Raw genomic sequence first — 17,455 nt, forward strand, 5'->3', positions numbered from 1 at the left:
ATATTGCAAAATACGTCAAAAAAATTTTTTTGGAGGTGCCAAAATTCTTAAACTACCCAGAATTTGACCCAGTTCTCAGTCAAACGCTTCGTTTCTTCAAAGAGAAAATGGGCCTTTGCAATTCTAAATTCAGCAAAAAAACTCCTTGATTTTTAACTTTATATTACACATCTGCTGTATAAATCTAAAAACTCTTTCAAGTGCTCAGATAGTGAATAAAATATTCAGCAACTGAATTCTGTCCTAGAAAGGGTATTTCTGTATTTTTGTGCTTTAATTTGACTGTATTTTACTCTCCCCGAGAAAAAAAAGATAGAATTAATCCAAAATGTTTTGCGATCATGTTCACGATTTGGTGGAATGGTGCAGCAAAAAGTGTGTATCGTTAATTGAAACCAATATTGTCCATATTGTTTGCTTGTTGCCAATATTGTCATCATCAGGTGTTAAATGGTTGAAGCAGACTTGCTCTAGAAGAAGACAAGCAGAGTGAAAAAAAGAGATGACCGCAGATGAAAAATATTTTTAAATAGAAATATTTCGGACCCTCGAGTTTTGTATTCTACAAAACGAAATGCAGAGGGGGCTCTCGGGCAACGTATTTATTTCCAGGCCTCACGAGGAGGAAAATGTGGAGGCTAAAAAGCCAGGCGGGGTATGTTTCAAATGATGAGTTGTTAAACAAACTTTAATTAGGCTTTTCCAAAATTTCACCACACATCTAACTAAAACATAGAATTAGTGGTTGTGTGTTATAAACAAAATGTGCTGTATTTTTAGTTAAGCACAATCTGATTACTTCTGCAAATTGAAGATTATATTTTGGCTGTAGAAAAACTGACTTATCTTTGGACTATTGGTACGCCAAGATTTCCGATGTTTCTCTTGCTTTTCCTAATAGGAGAATTAAAGGTAGGGGTGTCTTGATAGAAAAACCCCAGAATTCTTGAACTCCGGTTTCATTGTTATAATCTAAGCGGGGATAAGCTTTTATGAGAGCTTCAGTTCAGTATCGAGGGTAGAGTTTAGTACTCAAATACTTTACCGAGTTCACCTGGCAAAGCCTATCCAATTCTTTTTTAGCGTCACCGCATCGTTGTAAAATTGGAATTCTGTTGAAAGAAATTCTTTGCATTTTATTCTTAGTTTCATTGCAATAGGTAGAATTGATTAGTATAGGTACATTTGTTTTATTCATGTATTCATTCTTTTATTTATTTGTTCGTTTATCATAACCTAAAGGAAAACTGTGGTTAATAAAACTTCGCGTGACTTAGTGTTTGACTCGTTCCGGTATGTTATAGTTTTCACACGCATGGTGGGGAATCAGAGACAGGGGTGATATGGTCTTTACACGCTAAGCTAATATGACGCCAAAATAATCAGCGAGAGTTCAATACTGTACAAGCCGAGTGCCCATTCCAGCGATGGCCCTCGATACCAAGTCTTCAGCACGCATGACGTAAGTGGGTGTTTTCCATACGGCATGCACGTGGTTTGCATACGGTATGCACATGAGGACGGTTATACAGCTGTTTTCGAGTGCAAAGGAAACGTTTCCACTGTCTTTTGTCTTCTGTACCGCTGCTAGTTGACTAACAACGTCATTATCATCGTTGTAAACCCAAAGCAATTAACTTACAAATGGCATATCTATTAGAGATATGGCTGGCTTGACTGGCTTCTGTGCGTTGAGCTTATTCGCATAACTTCAGTGGTAATATTCGTCAAAATTGCCAAATTTGCCATTGCGTGCATTTCTGGACATAAGGGATTTATTAAAGTTTTCACCGGGCTCATTGGCTACCGAATAGCTTCGAGATCAAATCGTGTTAATTGGGAAAAAAGCATGTTCCTAAAAGCTCGATTTTGAAATAATCGGGTTCATTTATTGGGTCCCGTTCACACCGATATCTTTACGTTTGTACTACAGTGCATTTGTGTTCGTCCACACTACGATTTCGACGGTCTGACAACGTTTTGCGACCTTTTATTAAACGTTTTCAAACCATTAGGCGTGTGAACTGATGGCAAAAACAGTGCTGCGAAAACTTTTGCTACGTTTTCGGCCAAAAGCTCAAAAACATGGGGAAAAGTACTGATTATGAATCAATTCTTAGGATGGCAGACATGAATACATTGGAACATAGACGCATAGAACAATCTTTGATGATATTTTTTAAATGTTTCAAGGAGAATGGTCCAGGCTATGTAGCCAATTTATTCAAACCCCGAGTCACACCATATAATTATAGAAGCAGTGGTCTAAATGTTGTACAAACTTCATACAATAGTAGATTCCTTCATGGCTCATTTGCGAACATGATCTCACACATCTGGAACCAGTTGCCATCTGCTGTAAAAAACGCACCTAATGCATCATCCTTTCGGAGACCTCTAACTAAGTTAAATTTTATCGGCTGTCAATGCAGCAATTGCCTTTGAACCGATTTATTTTTATTTATTTATTTTTATAGATAGATGTTATTTTTTGATTTAATCAGTAGCTATTGACTATATTAACTTTCTTTTATATTGTCAAGCACTTTTATTATGAGCCTGTGGCTTGGGGGACTGGGAGACCACCCCCTATGTATTTGACATTAAATAAATTATCTTAGCTTATCTTATCTTATCTTATCTAAAAGACAACATGCAAGTTTGATTTCATTCGAATAAATGTGAATAAATTTGATTTGAATTGAATTTGAATTGAAAACTAATAAGCGTGAACAGGTAGTACTTTATCCGTGTAAGAGGAATTAAACTCCACAGGAAAACCTTAACAAATATAACTTTTATTTCTGGAAAGTACCAAGTCCAAAGGTAGTTTATTTTTAGGTTAATTTCGCACGAAAAAACCCTTAATAGAAACAATATAACTAAAAACGGCGACAACATAATTTAGAAGCATAATTGCGTTTCCGAGAGGAATAAACTATATTTCACTTCATTTTTCTCTTTATAGAGTACCTGTCTATGCAATCAAATAGCGATAAATTACTTTTCATAATATTGACAACTTTTTTAAGCTTTCAAATATGAATAGAATCCACGGAACCGGGAAGGGATCCCTTACTCTTCACGATTGTTCTAGGAAGATCAAAGGCTTCCCTGCACACAGGGTTTATAATTGTACTTGTACAGAATCAACTTTTAAAATATTGGGAGTTCTGTGAAGCACAATATGAAAGTAAATTTATTGCCTACTCTAAAGAAGATAAATGGACTTGCGTCAATTCACTTACATACAGTACTGTATATATTGTACAACACCTATGTCAAAGTATTGTACGCACCTTCATTGATTAATATAATTAAGCTGGAATTTAATGAGCGTTTCAGCTGCCGTTTTTTTTCCTTTTTTTTTTGGCTTATTTGCGTAGTTTAATATTTGTGTCAAAATGGTCACACGTGTTATATTTTATTTGGAAATGCTACCTAAACGTTCTCGGGAGATTTTTCAGTAAATGTAAGTCTGTGGATGACAAATGAAAGCTACTGAGCAGTACTTTCTCGTGATGCTGTTTATTATGCTGTACAAGGTGATTCTAACTTTGAGACTGTGGACGAAATCCTAAAGTGTGATCATTCAAATGAAAGCTACTGAGTAGTTCTTTCCTGTGGTGCTGTTTACTATGCTGTACAAGGTGATTCTAACTTTGAGACTATATGGATGAAATCCTTAAGTGTGACCATTCAAATGAAAGCCACTGAGCAGTACTATCCTGTACTGCTGTTTAGTACGCTGTATGACTTAATTCTAACTTTGAAACTGCGTTTATTCGTTTGCACTATTTACACTCTAAATAACAATCTAACTTTAATAAGACATCACGTTAATTAGAAAATGAAAGATTACATAACCCAATGCCTGAATGTGGAAACAAACTGTTCTTCCACCGCGCAGACATTTTCCTCATAACAGAGTGTCCAACCTTTCCTTAGGGTCCTTAGGAGAAGCTACCTCAGTTTTTCCGCCAGCATTAAAAATAAAAATCGCTAACAGCACAATCGGAGCGGTGAGAAAGAATCTCAGCGTAGGATGAAAGTCCAGGAACAACACTGATGACGTAATCATGACGACATTGGTCAGCTGATTTGACATCACTTGAAACATGTTGTCTCTAAATTTCAGAATAAGTGCCACAGTCAACCCAAAGAATGCCGTGACAACAATAAGAAGCGTTGAGTGAACATTGTAACCGTAAAAGAGCCCACAACTCAGCGCGTGTGAACGAAACTCGGGCCGCAGGAACAACGTGACTGTGTTGAAGAAAACACCAAACATGTACAACTTGGTATTTTGTAAGAGAATGCTTTCTTCCATTCCCCCACCCTCTTTAAAGATTTTCTCGTTGTAAATGTTCGCTGACGAAGACAACACGCATTGAACCATGACTAATACATGCGCTTCACCGATGCGAAACTTGGTTGCCAAGTCTTCATCGTGGACATCGGTAATATTCGGAGATTCCGAAGTACTTCGTAACTTCCGACAAATGTTCGCCTCGTCTCCGTTCTCGACCGAATCACTCACGGTAGGTAAGACATCTCGTATGATACGCTGGTGTTGTTCATGGTGAAGTTCTTTCTTTTCATTTGAAAGAGAAACGATTGATAAGAACAAGATAAGTAATGACGCCCACTGGACTCTGTTTAATTTCCTCCTAGAAGAAATGAAAAATGAAAACAACGTTTAAAGGTAAAAAAAATACAGCGAAAAGGAGACCAGAAATTTCCGAACATAAACATGTACGCATGCGAGTAAAATACATGTCGATACATGCGTCAGAGCGGGAAAATACCCGTAAGGAGAGCTGAAAAAAGGGAGCTGGCCAGCTTCACTCGGCTCGCTTCGCTTGTGGCCTTTTCCTTCGCCTTTTCCTCTTCGCCCTATCCGGCTACGGGAGCCTGTTCACAGGCTATACCCTTTTTATATACACCTGGGTGAAGAATGACAATGAGGAGAAAAGTTTCTTGTCTGAAGAAACAACACAACAGTAGAGGTACGACTTCGAACCACAAACCATCTGAAAACCACTACACTACTACTGCTAGATAAATGACTATTGCTAATCACTACAGGATAATAATGGTTTATAATAATGGTTTATTAATGAAAAATACTATTGTTCTTTTAAAAAAAGTGAATTGCAGTAATTAGTCACTGGATACAATAGTGCATTTGAAGCTGGGCATAAAAACTCTAAATATCAAATCTAGCAGTTGTAATTTGTAAATAACATGACCAGCAAGAAAGTGCTCTTAAAATGATTAGGTCAAATGGACGCCACCCCTCTCCTACCAACAGCTCTAGACAACATGTATGTATGCATGCACACAGCTCTTTGTTGTGACTTTTGTTTCAAAAAACGTTACAGCAATCATTGCTGAAACTCCTCAAAACAATAATTGATGACTTTTTAGAAAATTTTTCTCAAGTTGATCTCACCTGAGGACAATTCTGAAGAGAACTGCTGTTGTTATTATAACAAAATTCTGCATCAGAATATAAACTGCCTGTAATAATTAAACAAGGCAAACATAACATTAACATGGAAAGAATAATTATTACTGCAAACTAAAGTACTTTCGCTGAACGATATACCTTTTAAAAATGGAAAGGATTCTTTTTTTTTTTTGCATGGGACAATTTAGCAAGGAAAAGATTATTTGTGTGAAAGATAATAAAAAATGATCATTGACCTTGTGACAAAATAGCAAAGCTAAATATGGCTGTATGTGTTGCTGCTCAATGATATTCGTGGTGATAATAGTGATAATGGTAATGAAAGATGTGGTGGTTGGGGTAGTGGTAGTGGTAGATGTAATGGTCTGAGGAAGATGTAGTCAGCAGTAGTCATAGTCATGGTTGTCGTAGTAGTAGTAGCCATTGTTGTCATCATCATCATCATCATCATCATCATCATCATCATCGTCATAGTAGTAGCAACAGCAGCATGTACAAATTGTGAAACGGTAGTGGATCTTTAGTGTAAACCACTGCCTTAAATAATTAATCTGTAGTTTCACCAGAAGAAAAAAAATATTACTTTAAAGTCTTAAGACCTGCTTTTTGTACTTACTGCAGATAAGTGTAGAAGAATGTAAAATCCAATGAGGTTGTCAAAGAAATAAAGCAATCCAGGAATGGACCATTTAAGAAGCTCATGCCAATTAATATGAGCAAAGGAGAAAACTTCTTTTACTGGTTTTCCCTCTGTGTGAGGAGAAACATAAATTGGTGTTTAATATCAAAGACAAGAAACAGTTATATCCTTAATCTACAATTTTACCAGGGAGCAGGGATGGAGAAGCGGTGTGAGCACCAACCTCCCATTTTTTATTTCACGACGTACATCACATGTCTGCCTATATATATTGTACACAAAAGAACTTCTGCTTCCTGACAGTAACAGCAACTGTATGATGTCATAAAATCCAAAATGGTGGCATGCATGAAAATTTGAAAGAGGAACTTAACCAATATTAAATTTAATCATATCCAACTTTTTTGTACCTTAAAATGTTCTCTCCACTTTTTAGAATAAACTTTCAAATTTTGGCAAAATTTCAGGTTCGCTTGAATTCTCACCACCTTTTGTCTTTGATTCTGTGCATTGCTCTCCCTTTGCTCCAACCTTAACCTTTAACCCCTAATAGTGATCAGCATCAAATTTCTCCTGGTAATATCAATGCTTGTTCAACCCCTGGGGTCATGAGAATTAAGGAAATGATCACCCACTTGGTGAATTTTCTTGATATTTTCTCTCCAGTTCTTTTATAAGAAAAATATGGGAACAAGATAGGAGAATTTGTTCTTTGATATTAGGGGTTGAAGGGTTAAAAGAAAGCTGACTAACTATACACCTCACATGTTAAAGAAAATTTGATAAATAAATCAGGATAGAGCCAGTGTTATATACTGTAAACCTTGTGCTAACCCTGAACTGGAGACTAGGATCTCACTCTAGGCATAATATGCCTAATTTAGGTCTCCTTAGAGCTTAAGTATTCTGCTGTGGTGACACCCACTTAACCTTTTCAAAGTAAGTATTTAATATACACAAATTCTTCCCATTTTTTTCAGCATGAGAGAAGATACTGACAAAAGGGAAATAAGCTAATAACAGAGCATTTTTGTAACTGCCATACCTTTGCATAGTAACAGATGCACATAAAGGCTGAAGCAGACCATCAGCTTGAAGAGCTCCACAAAAATATTGACAGTAACAGGAAGATACTCATACCCTCCTCCTGTTATGAGAAAATCAAGAAAGATCTACAGTCAACTCCCTTAATTGCAGACACCCTCGTGACCGTGAGTTAGTGTCCTTAATAGCAAGAGCCCGTAATACCGTGAATTTATTTTATTCAATTAACGTCTGTAATTTATTTTTGCTGGAGATTTAATTAAATCTAATTTAATTACTATGATAATTTAATTTTTATTATTATTATTATTATTATTATGCGCAGTAAAACTATCTGTATGCACAGTATAAGAAGCATAACAGGGCGCATAGCGTAACCTGTGAGCCTGAAGCGAAACTTAAAATAGCACGTGAATAAATCAATAAAATATATGTACATATATAAAAGATATAAAATATATAAAAAAATATATAAAAGCCATAGTCTAAAAATATAAAATATAGAAAAATATCTAAAAGTCATAGTTTATATAAAAATGTATAAAAGTCATAGCTGGTCTATTCATGGCTGGTCTATCAATCTTGGTATAATAAAACATCATGTTACTACTTTGAAAGTTCTTGCAATGTTCAGCGTCGCCGATGAAACCGCCTTCTGCATTTTCTCTAGGACTTGAGTAGTCTTCTGCCCAACTAGTGATCGCACACTAATCTCTGTCTCTTTCGACCAGCTGCCTAGCACATCCATGATAATGTTATACTGGTGCACCTCATATCCTTTATATTGCTCCTTCAGTTCCCACCTCAAGGGACCATACTTCATGGTTTTCTCCTCGCTCTTCTTCTCTCGATTACTAATCCATGGACAACTCATCTCTATGGTCATGACTTTCTTGCTCTCATGATTCACAACCCTCGCATCGACCCGGTTGGCTCGCACCTCCTGATGATCTGCATACACAGGTACATCCCACCACGCTTCTACTTGTTCTGACTTGTACACCGGCTTTGGCATCACTGGCGAGTACCATGGTGGTACTTCGTCAAGAAGATCTTGGTCACGTAGGAACTCGTAGAACAGGACTTTTAAAGCCATGTTATGTCTGAGCAAATACTTGTTCTAAGCTAGTGCAGATCACCCGGCCAGATTGTGCGGGACACTTTCTTGGGTATGACCACATAGCCTACACTTCACATCCCCGGGACAACTCGTGTGTGTCTTCTCACTAGAATATAGCTTTGTGGGCAACAGTTGCTCATACAGTTCAAATACACCGGCAATAGTGTGCAAGGGGCATGATCTCCATTTATTCAGCCAACTGAAACACTCATTCTTGCACAGCTGTAAATCAGACTTCCTCTCAGGCAGCAACTTTCCCTGCCATTCTAGTCCACGTACTTCCTTCTCAAACTTCTTCTCCACACATTCTTTCAATGCTATTACTATTAATATTATTATTATTATTATTATTATTATTATTATTATTATTATTATTATTATTATTATTATTATTATTATTATTAGTTGCTGTCCATATTATCGGGGTGTCCGTAATAAAGAGGTGACTGCAAGGCAAGAGTTTACTCCTTGATAGGGTATGCAGCCCTTTTTGGGGATATTTGGGAACTTGTTATGCATTAGAAGTTTTCTGGTGGAGGTTTTTTTAATGGAAAGATTACAGCAAGGATTTTTTTTTGCAAAAATTTCGCACAGCCCGATACATCATTTATTGTACATTATGTGACTCAAACTCTATTCATACTTGTAGTTTATATAAGAGGGTTAGTATGACAACGGTGTATGTATAATTAATGTAACACACAGTGCAGAAGTCTTTCCAAACTTTTCAGCATTTTTTCTTTTGTGGAGAAGAAGGGACACTTTGGGGTTACGTCGTATAGCTAGGCTGTGTGACATTTTTCAGCACAGTTTTTTTTTTCCTAATAATAGTAATGGGACTTTCTAATCCAAAAAGATGCATGGCCTCATTGGCACCTCTTCATCAATAATACACCTGGATACCCCCCCCCTCCCCCCTCACGATCGTTTAATACGACTATCTCAAGCTAATATATGTTGTGGCGCCGATCTGCAATATATGTCTCGAGATGAGCTACGCAGTCCCTTTGCTCTAGCACGAAATCAACAAAGTTTAAACAGTGTAGCAAGTTTCTAAGCCCAGAGATCTGTGACAAGGCTGAAAAAAATTGAGGAAAACAAGGCTGTCTCGGCTTCTAAAAGTGGAACTAATAACTTTCAAGACTTAAGTTAAATTCTGTTTGTATTGATCCACGTGCAAACAAGCACTTAGAACTAGACAACCATGGAACACCCAAATTATTGGGCAATCTGCTATTTTCTGGGCAATGACAGTTTGAGTTCGTTTGCAGTTTAACTGCAGACAGAGCTGTTCTTTAAGTCTAAAATGCGCGGCACTGAACTCTGTAAAAATTACCGAAGAACTCGCTACAGGGTTGAGTGATCATGATACATGTAGTTCTGGTTCACAGACTAAATGTAAACAGAGAAAATATTCCTTTACCTCTGATAGACAGCTTGATCAACAACGTCCTCGAACAAGCTAGGGATACATAAATAGAACCAAGCAAAAAGGTGTGGAGTAAGCTGGCTGGATTCCACAATACGTTGCTAAAAAACGAGCTGTAGAGCCGTCGACACTTCGCAGCGAACGCCATGGTCGTTGACAGCCCTGACAGCGCGGGAGTGGGTACAACATCACCTCGCGTGATAATCCAACGACCCCGTGGGAAATAATCACGCGGAAGATCAGGCGATTGTAAATACAAGTAGCAAGGGGGAGGGGAGGGAGAAAATGTGAGTACAGCGGTAATGAGTGAATTGGAACCCAGTTGAGACCTTGAGGATAAGTCTAATCGAATATATACTTGCCCGAATAACGCAGCAAGTAAACCTGGTGGAAGGGTGTTGGATTCTGAACAGGGAGCCGGGGAGGGGGGAGAAGGAGGGGGGGGGGGGACGGTTTTCTGGCAACTGCTTCCTCCCTAATAAGACCACCGTTTTAAAAGAGTACCACCATTTTCGTCAATTGTCTATTGTAGTTGGAACCTCTCGTTTAATAGCGACCGCCTCTCTTAGCCGACCGCGACCACTTTTAGGGCTGAGCAGCAATTTTCAATTACAGTCAACTCTCTCGTAAGCGACCACCCTTGGTGCACGACAAAGTGGTCGCTTACGGGAGGTGGTCGCTTACGGGAAAGATCAACAAAATAAGCGTAATTTTACCTTAGCAGCTAAATTGGGCAAATAGAAACTAATTTATTTGATTTTTTTTCCATTTATTCATTCTTCTGATGAAACTTTGTATAACATTTCGGAACAGATCTGTCCCGTTTACCTACAGATCTAATTATAGCCATCTTCTCTGTCTGTAAACTGTTATTATCTGTCAGCAGTCCGGGGTAGCGTCATTAAAAATTGAACTTTTGTCACTTTTAAGTAATGATTTGCTAACGATCATACGTGATTATGTTGGGTGGTTGCTTACCGGAAACAGAAAACAAAAGAATAAGTGTAATTTCTGGCCTAAAAAGTGGTCGCTCGAGTGGTGGTCGCTTACAAGAGAGCTCTTGAAACAGTATTTAACTGAGAAACAAAACGGTTGTTTACGAAGTGGTCGCTTACAGGAGGTGGTCGCTTACGAGAAGTGGTCGCCATGAGAGAGTTGACTGTATCATATTTTAGGAGTTCTTCTTAAGGGGGGACTTAACCTAAACGCCATTTTTTCGCCACTTGACATGGCTTTAATGGAAATATCTGCTTCTCGTTCACGTTTCAAGCAATCCAAAAACTTTATGCTCATCCCGTGAATCTATGTTGTGGCGTGTTTTGTTAATTTTTGGATGATTTTTGGGTATATCTGGGAGGAGTTAGTTTTTCTAGAAGGATTGGTAAAACTAGGAGAAATAAGAAATATTGAAGATTTAAAGAAGTTTTAAAATTAGAATTTGTAGTTAATAATCAATAGACGGACACCAAGTTAGTCCATTAGCAACCTGGGGTGCTCTTGCGTGGGTATCAACTGTCTGTTGGTGCTCCAAAAATCATTTTCTTTCTTCTATCCCTTCTTAAAACCTCTTCAAATTTCATTCAAATTTAGGTTAATTCCCCCCTTAAAGTCTCCGAAATGAACCTTTAGGTAGCCTTTCCTCTCAAATTAAAGCTGTTCTGAAATGGTTCATAAAGTCGTTGTGGTCGAGCGACTTGTCCAGCCGAGCATCACCTTCGTTTCTGTGGCGTCGTGTGCAGTACTTCCCAATGAGACTTCTCTTTCAAGATGGAAATAACTCCCTTTTGGGGACAAGTAATGTTCTTATGGACGCAAGTAACTCCCTTTTGGGAACATAAATTTGTCTTTCGAGACACAAATAATACCATCTTAGGAACAAATAATTGCCTTGCTTGTGGAAACAAATCGTCGTTCGAGACCGACAACTAATAACCCCTTTTGGGCGCTAAAACTTTCAGCGATCTGGGCTGAGTTGCTCGAAGCATGGTTGGGGCTTAAGGTTGGGGCTAACCATTGGTTAAGAGGTATTAAAACCTATTGGTTGTCATGGCATTTAACCCGGGTTAGCGCTAACCATGCTTCGAGCAACTGGGCCCTGATAACTTATTAGCTTTCACGTAGTTCGGATGATCGATTCACAAGCTAAACCGTAACGTCTGTGTTTCAGGGAGTCAAACAGATTTGTAAACGAGAATGCAAGAGAACTGTCTGGTTCAGAATATGAATTGTGATTCAAGTGATGAGCGTAATGCATCTTTTAGTGAGGTAGATGTTTACAACTAACCTTTGTTTTGATTTATATCACAGTTTACAAAATGAGGCAACCAACATCGTCACACTCAGAGTAAGTAAAAAACTGCTTTTGATGATAAATTGCAATTTTTCAATACATATACACAAATTTTTATTTAATTTATTGAATTTAATGTACTGAAACAAGAGAATTTTCATCTCATTTCTAAGCATTATCTCTTTTTCTTCTCACAGCAAAAACACTAACAAACATTTTCCAAGTGAAGGTAAAAAAAATGTTACATTTAATTTTACTTAAACTCCAAAGTCGTCACCCACTTGCCCATATGATCATTGTATCCTATTATCAAAATAAATAAATAAATAACTAAATAAATCATGAAATTAATAATGCACCTGCATGGATAATTAATGTCATTTTATTTATTTATTTATTTATTTATTTATTTATTTATTCATTTTCAGAATCAACTGTTGAAGGAGCAAATATCCAGCCATCTTGACCTCACGCTTGGTCAATAACGCATATATAGTTATACACAAAACTTTTGTAATCACAAGAGAGATACCTATAATGGCAGTCTAAAAGTCCCCCTTTAGCACTTGGAAAATAACCTCCCTACAAATTTGCAACCCCACTAAGGCATAGGTACCATATACCTACCGGCCTTTTCTTTTCTAAGTGGAGGGGAAAGCCTACTCTAGTCACTCTAATACCACAGCAGCAGTTCCTACGCACTTCAACTCGCCAGCAGACATGAGGTTTATTCCTCTGGAATTACAACCCGACAAAGACGGACCCCGGCGAAAGGGATAAAGGCCTACCTCATAGAGGTAAAACTTTGTCGGCAGACGGCCGAACGTTAGGCAGTTACATATGCTATGTCATGTACACTAGTTCACCTTTTTTAGCTCTGGCCCTGAAGAAGACTAGTGGAACTAGTTTAAATACTGTATTGGTTTATCTATGGTAGGTCCAGCTGTTGTGGAGAATGTGGACTGCGTGGTGATCGTTAAGGTTAAGTTTGGGAGTGTACGAAAACCTTGGACAACGTTTAACGTGAAGTATATTTTAGACCCTGAATAGTGCCTTATTCAGCGGATAAAGTCATCCGGCCTTTGAACAGCTGAGGCCTGGTATATAAGGGACTCTATAGTTCAGCGATAGATGACACACTGCTTTCCACTGGTACCCGGTGGGGGACTCGACTGCAGCGATAGATAACAATTTTGCTTTTCAGAGGTACACTTCAGGGGGCTCCCATTTAAACACTCGAGTCTCAAATAAGTCTTATTTCTCTGCATTGTTCCAGTCACCTTTCGTTCGGTGGATCTACCATCTCATGTCGCCCTCGTGAGACAAAGTTAATCACAAATTTATCGTCTTTGTCAATACAATTGTCGGAAATTTTGACAAGAACCCCTTAAAGACACAAGATATCGCTCTGTGAGTTTGGCTCAAGTTCATTTTCACCCCTTGTGCATCAGGCAATTCCAACGTAGCCCAACCCCTCCCCCTGGGGCGTTTGAACAGCTCGTTTGTTCCCTCCTTGGCCGTGGTGCATTTGCCGGTTTATTTTTTTTAATCAAATGCTCAGGGGTCGGTCCGGGGTGGGGGGGAGGTAGGTGGAATGGGGAGACGCCACCGTAGTAAATGTCTGATACCAGTAGAAACCCCCCCCCCCCCCCCACCACCACCACCACCACCCTTCGACTTCCTTGTTATTTGGTTGCTAGGATGCAAGAAGTTAATACACTATAATAAACCGAAAGTTTCAATAAGAATGTCCGGTCATGATCTCAAATTCAGGAACAAAATTTCAATTATCCCTAGCGTGCGTTTAAAGGTGGATTTCCACTGTCGCGCAAATTTTACGTGCGTACAGACGTTGTCTGTACGCATGTAAAAATTACGCAACAATGGAAATCCACCTTTGCAGGGAAAATCCAATGAGCAAAGTTTACGAAGGCACAAAATACAAAGCAAGTCCCCCCACCCCTAAATTGAAATAAAATAAAATAAAATAAAATAAAATAAAAAACCTCCCCTTGGTTCTCGGCAGAGGAGATGGAGCCTGGAAAAATTGGGTGAAGTAACTGCAAGATAGAAAAGGCCCTCCTGGTATTCGCGGCCACACTGCTCAAACTTTTTGTGAACAATAACGCCAGCTACCCAGATTAATTTTCCCTTAATAACTCTTGAACATTAACATCAAGAAACTTCAAGTATGTAGATGCTTATTTAGTTAGATTCATTCTTTTCTGATTCTGGGGGTGTTGTCAGTAGTATTAAGGAAAGCAAGAAAGAGCAAAAGTTACATAGCTTGAATTCAGAACTATTTTATTTTTACTGCTCTTTAAGTCATCTGAATTATAATTGCTTATACCTAACTATTGGTATCCTGTTTCACATGAAATCAACTGCTCGCAGTCTTTTCCCGGCTTTCAAATTCTGCAAATTCTTCAACTTGTTAAGAATCTGTTTATCATCAGATACAGAAACCTTTTCCGTGGATTGGTCCGACGTCTCTTTCTTGTCGCTGAATTTCTCTTTCTCGTCATCGCGGTGTTTACTCTTATGCTTATGTTTCTTCTTCTCCTTGTGTTTATGTTTGTGTTTTGACCTGTAATCGTCTTCACTGTCCGAGGAATCGGAATAACGCTTCTTCGCGTGTTTCCTTTTGTCTTTTCTAACGCGCCTTTTACGTTCAAAATCTTTATCATTGCGATCTCTGTTTCCAGCGCGTTTTTCTCCTGAGGAAGAACGTGAAGGCACTTTGTTGCGAGACCTGTCATCACTTTCGCTATCCTCGGATTCAGGATAACGTTTCTTTGCGTCTTTCCGTTTGTCCTTTTGAACGCCCCCTTTCCGGTCTAAATCTTTATCGTTGTAAACTCTGTCTTCGGTGCGTTTATCTCCTGAGAAAGACGTCCCTGTGTTACGTAAACTAGGCGGAAGGGCCGGACCAAAAATATCAGGAGACGATATCCGCTGTTCTGTTTCGGTGGATTTTTGCATTGTATGTTCGGTTTCAAGGGGTCTCTGTTCTACTTCATTCTGCTTCATACCAGACAAGTCCTCCTCTACCATTTTATACTCAGAAAGCACAGGATCTGTTACGTTGCTTACATCAGGTTCCACCTCAACCTGACTACTCGCAGAGTCTCCAGCTGCCTTGTGGTCCGAAGTCGGAATCAATAAACTCTCGGTTTTTCCTTCCTCTTCACCATCACTCGCTTCCGATTCATCGTCTGAGGAATCAGCGAATATCGCTTTAAATAAATCCATGGGAGGCCTTTTTGGAGCGGAATCCGCATCAGCTTCTACTTGTTTTGAAGCAGTTTGGTCTGAATCACTCGACGGCAGAATAGCTACTGCTGCAATGCCCGCTGATCTCCCAGAGGATGTCGGTTTAGACGAAGATCCTACCGAAGCACTTGAAGTTAAATTGGATGTCACTGTCATTGGAGAATCAGAATGATCCGGAAGAGCTTCAGCCGAGCTTTTTCCAAGCTTGTCCGACTTAAGTTCACTGTCAGAGCTCGCAGATGAAATATCGTAAGTTATGGCAAGCGGCCCTTTGGATGGTGGTGTTATGAAATCTCCCAGTGTAAACTTTGGCCTTCGTATTTTAGGTACACCCACAACATCAGAACCAGGATAAGGGTTGGGAATGTTAAACCGCTTACACAGAATGTTGGTAGGATGCCACTCAAAAGTGTCACGAGTAAGTTTCCCAAACATTTTCATTTTAGCGGCTTTCGTTTGATCTGATGAATCGGAAGACTCCTGAGCTGGAACCTCTTCATACACTGTTCTGTGGTCATCTGTGTTCTTTGCAGTGGTAAATCTTGCGGCCATTGTAGAGTTGAGAGGACGGTACAGGGCGGCAGAGCGGGCGAACTCTTCCTTTTCTCGTTCACGCTCCCATTCTGTCAATCCACTACAGAAAAAAAGGAATGTACCGGTTAAAGCCTTTTTTCACAGCAAATGCAAGATGCAGCGTTCACTGGAGGGGAAAGTAACAATGTAAGAGAATCCTCATTTGAATGCGAAAACGTAAAACCTCCTGGCGTACGTTTCTCAAACCTCCTGAACTTTCAGGCTGAAAAGTAAGTTTCGTATCCCCGATTTCTACAGATTGCTGGTTATTTTTCCGTACAAACTTGTTCAGTGTGTTTCTTAATCTCGGAAAACTTAAAATGTTTGTTACTTCCTCAAAATTATCAAAAACTGAATTTTTGGTAATAAATTTTGTGTATGTAAAATGTTTTTTTCGGATCTGAAATCTTTTCAGGAGTTTGAGTAACGCTTTCCAGTTCAGTAAGATTTGAATGTTTGTCTGAATGTTTCAGTTTGTGTGAATTATCAGCTTCCATCTTGAACTGAGGCAGTAAAATACCGACACCTCTCAAGTGTGTACTTCAGTAGGATTTATCCTTTAAATAGAGAGCTTAAGCAAAGACGTTGGTGAGCCACGGACGGCAATCGGAAGTCGAATGTTTCCTTTTTTGAGTGGTTTTGCTCCTTACCACGGACAGGAAAAGCTCTTGTTGATGACTGTGGCTTGATGCGCCATGGCGTGAAAACGCTCCAAAAACGATAACTCAATTTCCGGTCGCCGTCTGTGGCTCCAAAACGTCTGTGCTTAAGTTCCTAATATCTTTTCCCAACGACCCTTGCTTCCAAAACTCACTCTCACTTCCCCCTTCCTTATTACGCCTGTTACGCAGGCTAAGCGTACCTGTCATTCATCTGTTCAGGGACCTGTTCACCTTGCCTGGCTTTCAAAAACTCTTCATATCGAGCCTGCTTGGCAACATCTTTGGCGAACGGTTTAAAACTGCTATGACCAGACCAGAATTTGGAAGACCAATCTTGCTGCACTGAAACAGTTGCTGTGGAAGTTGCTGATGTAGAAGATGCCGTATTAGAAGGCTTAGGTGTGATATTCTTTGCGGATGCCAAAACTCTCTCTTTATCCTCTTTTGACAAATACTCAAAAACTGATTTTTTTGGTGTCGGAAGTGGCTCTTCACCCAACATCTCTCCTCTGTCCGAGGCAGTAAGAGTCTTTCTTTTTTGCTGCACTTCTTCTGAAGGCTTTGATTCAGATGTTGGGTTGACAAACTTGTGAGTACCGTTGAAGTCTCGAGGGACGACAGGAGGAGGGAAGGTCTTCATGCCGTCCATGGCTTTGGGTGTGGCACTAAATATTGACAATGCACCACCTGATTTAAAACAGAACAATTTCTGTGTCATTCCCATGAACAAAACAATTATTTTCCTGATGATTTTTGTGCATTTATATAGATGATTGTTTTGTGTATACGTTGGATTGTACACAAAACGATAATCCCCTGTAACAGAAAAGAAATTACATAACAAATTAGGGTTGGGTGTACAGCAGCTCTCTCTTGTTTTTTCTCTGGATACATGTTTCTTCAACTTTTGCAAGTCAAGCGGTTGATTGAGAACTTAGACCTGATGTAGTT

The 17,455-nt window shown here is 39.1% G+C and overlaps 3 protein-coding genes across 3 annotated transcripts in view; all 3 read right to left on the minus strand.

Annotated features, from left to right (window-relative positions):
- Positions 1-2,778: 2,778 nt before the first annotated feature.
- Positions 2,779-9,975, minus strand: LOC146451949 (UDP-sugar transporter protein SLC35A5-like). The gene is made up of 5 exons (XM_085098422.1): positions 9,701-9,975; positions 7,159-7,260; positions 6,090-6,223; positions 5,456-5,523; positions 2,779-4,670 (listed from the first exon to the last, which is right to left on the minus strand). The coding sequence occupies exons 1-5, from the start codon at positions 9,852-9,854 to the stop codon at positions 3,920-3,922; spliced, it is 1,209 nt and encodes a 402-aa protein (XP_084954548.1). The 5' UTR covers positions 9,855-9,975; the 3' UTR covers positions 2,779-3,919.
- Positions 7,627-8,278, minus strand: LOC146451950 (uncharacterized). The gene has a single exon (XM_085098367.1). The coding sequence runs from the start codon at positions 8,251-8,253 to the stop codon at positions 7,756-7,758; it is 498 nt and encodes a 165-aa protein (XP_084954493.1). The 5' UTR covers positions 8,254-8,278; the 3' UTR covers positions 7,627-7,755.
- A 4,232-nt stretch (positions 9,976-14,207) lies between the features above and the next one.
- The window catches only part of LOC146451951 (G patch domain-containing protein 1-like), a 10,973-nt gene continuing 7,725 nt past the window's right edge, over positions 14,208-17,455 (minus strand). The window contains exons 4-5 of the mRNA XM_085098418.1: positions 16,705-17,191; positions 14,208-15,903 (exon numbers count right to left, since the gene is read on the minus strand). Coding sequence (XP_084954544.1) covers positions 14,367-15,903; positions 16,705-17,191 — 2,024 coding nt within the window. The 3' untranslated portion in view covers positions 14,208-14,366. The remainder of the gene's footprint in view (positions 15,904-16,704; positions 17,192-17,455) is intronic.

Source organism: Pavona decussata, unplaced genomic scaffold (assembly GCF_977016875.1).
Source record: "Pavona decussata unplaced genomic scaffold, jaPavDecu1.1 SCAFFOLD_381, whole genome shotgun sequence".
NCBI classification, from domain to species: domain Eukaryota; kingdom Metazoa; phylum Cnidaria; class Anthozoa; order Scleractinia; family Agariciidae; genus Pavona; species Pavona decussata.

Bases quoted from the DNA above. Each gene is read 5' to 3' on its own strand.
- LOC146451950 (XM_085098367.1), bottom strand. From the start codon at position 8,253: ATGGCTTTAAAAGTCCTGTTCTACGAGTTCCTACGTGACCAAGATCTT.
- LOC146451949 (XM_085098422.1), bottom strand. From the start codon at position 9,854: ATGGCGTTCGCTGCGAAGTGTCGACGGCTCTACAGCTCGTTTTTTAGC. The intron at 7,261-9,700 runs GTAAAGGAATAT...TTCTCATAACAG, and splicing joins GATCAAGCTGTCTATCAGAG to GAGGAGGGTATGAGTATCTT. The intron at 6,224-7,158 runs GTATGGCAGTTA...CTCCTCACACAG, and splicing joins GCATCTGTTACTATGCAAAG to AGGGAAAACCAGTAAAAGAA.